The sequence below is a fragment of the Condylostylus longicornis genome, unplaced genomic scaffold, assembly GCF_029603195.1.
Source record: "Condylostylus longicornis isolate FDR11 unplaced genomic scaffold, ASM2960319v2 ptg000010l, whole genome shotgun sequence".
Taxonomy (NCBI): domain Eukaryota; kingdom Metazoa; phylum Arthropoda; class Insecta; order Diptera; family Dolichopodidae; genus Condylostylus; species Condylostylus longicornis.
This window is the reverse complement of record NW_026577979.1, coordinates 21,174,051-21,182,734: the sequence shown is the minus strand read 5'-3', so window position 1 is coordinate 21,182,734 and position 8,684 is coordinate 21,174,051. Positions and strand designations below refer to the sequence as shown.

The 8,684-nt window shown below is 25.4% G+C and overlaps 1 protein-coding gene across 1 annotated transcript; it reads left to right on the top strand.

The window, feature by feature from the left end:
* Positions 1–4,196: 4,196 nt before the first annotated feature.
* On the top strand, positions 4,197–5,947 carry LOC129619151 (uncharacterized). The gene is made up of 5 exons (XM_055534248.1): positions 4,197–4,326; positions 4,398–4,724; positions 4,842–5,053; positions 5,124–5,318; positions 5,767–5,947. The coding sequence occupies exons 1-5, from the start codon at positions 4,282–4,284 to the stop codon at positions 5,867–5,869; spliced, it is 882 nt and encodes a 293-aa protein (XP_055390223.1). The 5' UTR covers positions 4,197–4,281; the 3' UTR covers positions 5,870–5,947.
* Positions 5,948–8,684: the final 2,737 nt, after the last annotated feature.

The following is an 8,684-nucleotide window of genomic DNA, read 5'->3' as shown; positions in this document are numbered from 1 at the left end:
GCATTAATCATTTCATAAATATAACAAAGTTTTAAATTAAAGTCTTGAATATTTGAAATTTGTTTTTACTATAATATAATTCGTTATATACATAAGTACGATACAATTATCCATTTAATTTTAATTAAAATTTTTTAAAATAGCATTTGCTTTATATTTTCCCAAAAGTAAAACTAGATATGTAAGTATGATATGTATTCCAATTGAAAATTTTTTGATATATGATAAAGTACTATCTGAGAGATTCTAACCTTTTCTGATTTTTACTCATTCTTTATATTATTGAAGCCTAAGATTTATGAAGGCTTCTGAATTCCTTAATGTTTAATTTTCCAAATAATTAAAAATCTCATAAGACGATTTTGTAATAATTTTTGTATTTAATATTATGTAATTGTTGAAAATAATATTCTTTATCATTTTCTTAACAAAAAAAGACGTTTTCTTATGAATTTTCTTATAAATACTGTTACAAAATATACATTTCAAATTGATGTTTTAAAATTATCCCTTAAAACAAAAAAACATCCCTTAGAGCCATCTGAATAAAATATAAACTGCCCAAACCCAGACGTCCTGATTCTAGGGATATCGATACCACGTTTTTCTTTACCAGCTACTACAATTTCTTAAAGTAATTTGATTCAAAATTCAAAGCAGGACTGAAAAGTTGTAATTTTAGCCAAATAAATAACTGGCTTTTAAAAAAAAACCTAAATATATTGATAAACCAAAAATAGATTTAGAAATATCGCCATTATTTATTTAATTTCACATTGATATAAACACATTGTGAGGGGGGGGGGGGGGGATTTAGTTATGATGAAAGTACATTGGTATAACATTTTCAAACTATGAAATTAAGATTTGTTGTGGTGATAAATCACAAAAAAGAGAATATGACATTACAATACTGCTGAACATCCCAATTTATAATATAATTTTTATTATTGAAAAACTAGCTCTTAACTATTGAAACAAAATTGAAAAAAAAGTTTCATAATTTAAAATTAAATATCACATTTGCGAGGTTCTCTGATTCTCGGACTATGTATTAGTTTTTACCGTTTAAGTGCAACAAAGAGTAACCCATCGAATTCACTATTTATAACAAGGATCACGTGGCGAAAAAAATATATGGTAAAAAGTTTAATATAGGGAAAAATTGAAATTTGTGATTGTATATGAATCACTGATTTTCAAAACCTTAGAAAAAAGTTCCGAAGTTCCTCGAATCAATGTCTTTTTTTTTTAAATAATTGTAAATTCAAAATTCAATCCAAAATCTAGCTTTGTTGTATTAAATTTAAATTAACGTTTGATTGCAGGTACGATTTTAAGGTTCATCTTAATTTGATGGTTAATAGAGAATTCTATTATACCTTTTGTCATAATGTAAACTAGGGAGTTCAATAATCCTTTTGAAATCTTTATGTCACATTTGCGAGGTTCTCTGATTTACTTTTCTCTTTATCGTAATTTTGATATAGATTGTATTGTGGCCGTGCAGAGGCGTTTGCTTAGTTCTGATCTTCGTAGTATGATTTAGTCGAAGCCGCTTAGATTTCATAATCGCTTAGGTCAATTATGATAAGGACTCTACGTAGCATTAACTTTGTTTCATTATATTCTTAACTTATGCGACGCAATATTCCATCATAGTTTGGTAAACTTTTGGTTTAGGCTTTAAGTTACATATAATACATGGAACTCCCGCTGTTATAGTAATGTGAACAGTCGATAACTGATAACCACGTTTCTTACCTTAGTGACGTTTATAGGTTAAATTCAAGTTTCAATTTTTAAAAATATTATAAGTTTTGTAAAACCGTTTCCTTTTTCGCGATAATTTCTATAATTACAAATACATACACGATTTACAGGAGTTGAACCAAGTTTACAAAACAATTTTATAAAGGTTTTAACAGCAAATAAATCAAAATCGACTTAAAAGGAAAGAATTTTTCAAAATACTTAAAATAAGCATGAAACGTTCTGTGCTATGGAAGATGGCAGGAGTAACATGTTATATTTTTGGTTTATTTTTTTAATTTCCTATAAAAATGAAAGTGGCCAAGAACAAAAGACTTCACAGTCTGTGTGTGTGTGAATAAGAAAGTGTGTGTGATAAATTTGACACAATATCGAATATAAAAAACAAATAATTTTTAATTTAAACTCAAAATATAAAACAAACTCACATTTTCTTTTAAATTGCATAAAATAATGTAAAGATATTTTAAGCCTCAACTTTTAAATTCTTAAAACAATGTGATATTTTAAGCTTTTAATTCACTCGAAATACTAAAATATCAAAAAAATTGTTATAAAATTGTAATTAAAAGAATCTTTATCTCTAGTTTCCTTCACTTAACTTTTAATTTTTATGTATTGTGGACAAAAATTAAAAATGAAAGTGTAAAGTAACCATTATTAATTACCATTATTGGCCAAATACACCAGTTCTCTTTATTCCAATGTCAACACTGTTAGATAATCGCATTTCTACTATAACTTTTATGAGTGTTTTTCTTATAGTAAACCAAAACGAATCTACATATTATTGTAATTGTAAAACATAAATTAAACTTCGTTATTAAATTTGCTATAGGTACTTGATTCACAAATCAATTATGAATTTTTTACAACCTGTTAATCAATTTAAAAGATCATGTTGTTTCAACAACTCAATTTAAAATTAAATTATTTCACTACAAAACGATCGCATAAAACTGTTTTTTTCTCTTTTTTATAAAAAAAATGGATTGATCTTGCAATAATAAGATAGCAAACTCAATTAGCGTTCAATATTTCCTTTGAACGGATTTCATATGTTCAACATTTTTCAATAAAATAATGAAAAACTAAACAGGTTATGTTGAAGCGAAACAGTTGGCATCTTCAAATAATTGAATGTTTGATTTTTGAAAAACCAAAATTCATTAAGTGCGATCAAGTAAATTTTATATAAAAAATTAAAACTTAAATTATTAAAAACTTAAGTTTTATTTTTAAGGTGATGCTGAAATGATGTAAGTGTAATCAATGACTACCAAGACCTTATCGAAGAAATATGTTAATAAAGCAATTTTATTGAATGCAGCCAGAATAGAAATGGTATATAATTGCAAAAAGTAATTTATGTGAAAGTAAAATTTTCCACAAGAATAGATTACATTTTCAAATTACGAAATAGGTTGCCAACGTAAGTTCATGCTCATAATATATGTCAATATCTTAAATATGCTAAAACTAGTTTTACAACTTTTTTGGTCATTCTTCATAACTTTTGTAACAATTCAAACAACTTGACATTAATTTGATCATGCGAACAAATAGCTAGTTTTGAGTCTTCAATTAAGTCAAGTAATGATGTGTTGTACAATAATGAAAAAGGAAATTAAGAAAATTGGAATCGGAAGGAGGAAATTCGATTTTCGAATTCCTTTTTTCGCTACATTCAACGGATATTTCAGTTTTGTTACTTAAAAAAAAAAATTAAACAATAATATAAGGTGTAACAAGGAACTAATTTTAAATATTGTTATAGTTTTTAACATTTTTCTTTAAGAACCTGTAATAAAAAGGAAATAAATTTTGCGTATAATAATCTGCTACACTCTATAATTACTTTTACCGTTACCACTTTTTATGTGCGTAGTATGAGGACATAAACCGCTCATCCCATCATTATAAAACTTTGGAAAGATCAATAGAACGGTACGGTGATGGTTAAAAATAAAAAATCTGAAAAACTTGCCAATTCGAAAGCTACATCCAATTTTCGAAACCTTTTAAGCCTTGTTATTGCAAAATTGTGGACAATGTATTCTATATCACTTTTATACTAAAGCTGACAAATGCGGTAATACGTCGCAAAGAAAAATTCTAAATTTTTATGAAAAAAGCTTAATTTTTGACAGCTATTCCAAAAAACAAAAGGTGCTTTTTCAACACATCATTAAATTAACTGTAGTTTGTTTATCTTCCAGCCGTTATTGTGCCATAAGAACAAAAATCGAATACACTTATGCTTAAATTTCCATTATTCTGTACGGCAAAGTTTTCCTGGTGCGCAAGTTTTTGTTTGGCTCTCAAACATTTTTAGTTGCTAAGAAAAAATGCTTTAACTTCCTTTTAATTTTAAAGCATTTTTCAGTACGTTGCTTCTTCCCCGGTTTAAACGTAAACAAAAACCATTTTATAAAATTGTTTTTATTTACTTTTTATTATTTCCGATATGTAAAATTATTTTTTCTAAAAACATTTAATAAAGTCGAAATGAAAAAACGTTGCTATGTAAAAATAATACTAGAATTACATGGCGTAAGTTTTCCATGAAGTAAAGTTAAACTTTAAAATATGCGTTCATTAATAGATTTGTAATATATTTAAAGGTAACATGCCCGGGTGTTTGGCTATGTACCTCTGGTTATTTGGAATTGACAATTAAAACACTTGGATATTTTTTTAAAAGTGGTCCAATGGAACCTAAATTTCCTATGTTATGTCATGACGTATTCATAATGGAGGGATATTTTCCATCAGTTCGTAACTTTAATGAATTAGATAAAGTTTTAGCAACTGAAAATATTGAAGCATCGTTATGGCAAAATGGTTGCAGATTAGCATATTTTATTGGTAAAATAAAACAAATAATCTGCAATTCGTATGTTGAAAATTCCACTATCCAAATATTAATGAATCCTAGTCACAATTTTCCGGTATGTAATAAGAAAAATAATAATATTTTATTTAGAGGTTGTTCAAATGTTGTACAACAATTTAGTAAAAGAAAAAATTCTAAAAGTAATTTGGTAATTTAATAAAATTAATTATAGGGAATTATTGCACCAAAACTTGAACTAGTGTCATATGTTTTTTTTGAAAATCGAACTCAACTTGATGAAATTCAACACACTTGTAACAAATTCATCCAAATGAAACAAAACGAATATAATTTTGTTCCTAATAAAACAATACAAACTGAACCTGATAAAAGATCTCTAGAAGCACGAATTCAAAGACAAGTTTGTCATACGAAAAATGGGCGGTAAAATACATACACAAAAATTATTAAAACTTATTTAATTCTATCATTATATGCAAATTTTTTATTTTAGAAAGCATAATTTCGAAAAAAGTAACCCTGATTGGCGATTTTTTGACTCTTCACGAAAATCTTCAAAAAACGTCGATTATAAGAATAATGAAAGACGTTCCAATGATCCAACAGTAGAATCAGTACCATCTTTAAAACTTTTAGAAAGTTCTAGGAATAGTTCTACTGATACTGGAAGTACTTCGGGACAGTCAAAGTGAGTTCAATTTTTTTTTTTTAATTTAAAATTTAAAATATAAAATTTTTGAATACAAAAGTCATTAGTGAATCAAAAAAATATTATGAGAATTATGTCGTGCAATCTTACCTAACAATACATTTATTTATTATTTTTTAAAGAAATTTATTTTTGAAGAAATGGTTGAAAATGTTATATTCATCTTGGGGTTAATAAGTTTTGGTTTGAAAATAGAAAAGTGTAAAAAATTTAGTCCGTTCATTACCAAAAATACTATATATTTAATGAGAAAATATAACAACACATGTTAAGAAAAAAAATAAAGCTATAAATAACAAATATTTAAGTAAATGTAATTTAGAAAAATTCGGCTTACATACTGCAAAGCCGAGCATCTTTTTAAAATGACTTTTTAACATATTAAATTGCAAAATAAAAAAATTAAATTTATTTAATTTTATTTTAGCCAATCCTTAGAAATGCAACATAGTGGCAAAACCTCAACCCGGCACTCAGAAAATTGTGATATTTGTCGAACATATGAAAGAACTTTTAGAACATCCACTTAACATCCATTTACGACAATAATTTTACCTAAATTATTTCTTAAATTTTAGAAAAAAAAAAATTTCAGTTTATGTATGTATAATATGTTCCAGTATGTATTTATTATGAGCGTGCAATGAATTTATGTGAAATATATGTTATTCACGAATATATCTAAATATATTTATTCTATTTAATTAATTTCAACAATGATCAAAATGGTTTTGGCATATTTTCCTGCCAAAAAAAAAACTATCATAAATTTGATTTCGTCATAACTTCAAATTGTCCTTTTAATGTCAAAATAGTTTCGAAATTCAATTTGAATTTTAGTAAAAATATATTGTTGTATATCCAAAAATGAAATAACTGAAGTCAAAATATTTGGAAATTTTACTCAAGGGTTTTATAGACGCTATAGGAACAAATTCGTGGGTATTTAACTTTTGATTTTTCCATAAAATACGAAAAATTTAATTTAATTCGACAACTTCAAGCAACTCGCTTGAGATCAAAACTCTTGTTGGCTATAACTTTATATACAATGTAATAAATTTTAAATTTTCTCCCATATTTCTCATTAATCATATCTCTCATCTTCTCTCATAATAATTAACAACATTTAAATATACTGAACTAATTTGCACTCTATAGAAATAACTTAGAAATTTGTACAAACAATGGAATTAGTAATATTTATTTAGTGTTACGTGATCCTTTGACATAATTTTATAATTTTGAATAATAAAACAAAAAAAAAAATTTTAATTTATTATTAAAATTTTATTTTTCCGGTGAACAACTTAAAGGTACAAATCTAAGTATGTATAACCTTGCTGTCAAATATTATTTATGAAAATTATGCAAAATGATTAAAATAGAGCAGGACATCTATTACGTGTATTTTAATAATAAAAAAATATAAAATTTATAATAAAACTATCTTAACGTCCTTAACAAAATTTATAAAAACAAAATATAAAACAGAATATGTAAATATACGTTACATTCATATACACACATATATACATAAAAATAGAATTAAAAACTTATTTATAAAACATTTCTAAAAAAAATCCTTAAAAAGTCCTTAAAATTATGTTCCAATGTTAATATCATGGCCGTATAATTTGACATTGAAAATACATATATACAATAAAAACGGAAATACTGACATTGAGACGCCTTCACCCTTGCAAACCTTCAACTTAAACCGAATGGAATTCATTAAAAATGACATTTACATATTATATAAACACATATGCAGGTATATGCACGAATGTTTACTATTTCCTTTATTTATGCATATAAACCACACACATAGAAAGCAAATACATATTATATTAACAAAAATTTTCAAGTTCACTATTTATTATAAATTTTACATAATATATGTACATAATTATATAATATTCTTATATTATATTCACTGTTTATTGAATGTACATATACACTATGCACAAACAGCATGCAGTTCAAATATTATGAAAATGCACTCCTAAATGGAATTAAATGTGTACAATTGAGATGCATGTGCAATAAAAATCCAAAAATACAATTCAACTTAATACATATACAAAAAACAAGACCATTACAGCTCTGCAATTCAGCAGAAAATCCAAGAACATAAACCAAACTGCTTACAAAAAAAACTGATTTTAAATTTTTACAGACCGGAAATGAAATCTAAATATTTAAAATATTGTACCGATACATTTTAGCTTAATCAATTTTGTTGCAGCTTTAAAATTGTGAGTTATCATTATCTTACACATTAAAGCAATTATGAATGTTAAATTTCTGTAAATTTCTGTAAATTTTTTTATGGTATATTCTTATAAAATCAGATTTTACCGTTACTTTATTTTAAAAGTCTAAATCGAGTCAAAAGTTTCATGCTTGCATTTTTACTATAATATTGCTTTCTGTTGTCAAAACATTTTTATAGATTTTATATAACGGTGTATTGTTGTGTATAAACTTTATTATATAAATTATTTTCTGTTAACAAGAATTTTACACTTTTCTTGCTTTTCTAACATAAATTTTTTCCACTTAAATATTTGCTCTACTCACAACATACATTTACCTTATTCTTTTTTGTATATTTTCCAGCAGCTTTTGAGCGTTTTATTTTTTGAGTGAGATCAAAAACGAGCTTTTAAAATGTAATTTTTGTTGTGCTTTTTTTATTAAATACTACACGTAATTTTTTTTATTAGAAAAAGCATATTTACAGACTTCAGAGTCGGTGCTTTAAAATTTTTTCATTGTTAGAATCGATAATTAAATAATTTTTTCTATTATCAATTGGATTAGATCAGAAATTTATACCTAGTGATCAGAGTCAGGATTAGAATCTAATTTGAAATTCAAAAAAAAATAACACGCTTGAAGAAACTGAGTGGTAAAATTTTTATTAAATCGGATCATTAAACACAGTAAAACAGTGCCCAATATTTTACCTTCTCTTAAATCAACTTTATAACATTGTGAAAAACGTAAATAAATTTAACAAAGGTCTAATTTAATTACTAATAGTTATGTTCAAAGTATAACGTCTTATTTAACTTAATGGCACTTTTACTCTGTTTCAATTTTACTGTGTATTGTTTCACAGAAATTTTTATATTTTACAGAGTAATCTTCTGTTCTAGTTTTGTTATTGCCTTTGAAGAAATTTTTCTTGCATTTCTAAATTTTCGTCGTGCGGCGAAGCTACCATGAGTATCGCAATTCAAAACTGTTTTGATGTTACATGATAGTTGAAATTATATTGCATATGCATCACGTTATGTTTTTGCTGTATTGCGTTTGGCATTTATTGTTTTGCAGTAT

Excerpts from the sequence above, each read along its gene's own strand:
- LOC129619151 (XM_055534248.1), top strand. The coding sequence starts at position 4,282 with ATGAAAAAACGTTGCTATGTAAAAATAATACTAGAATTACATGGC. Across the intron at positions 4,725-4,841 it reads ATCCTAGTCACAATTTTCCG|GGAATTATTGCACCAAAACT; the intron begins GTATGTAATAAG and ends AATTAATTATAG. Across the intron at positions 5,319-5,766 it reads AGTACTTCGGGACAGTCAAA|CCAATCCTTAGAAATGCAAC; the intron begins GTGAGTTCAATT and ends ATTTTATTTTAG.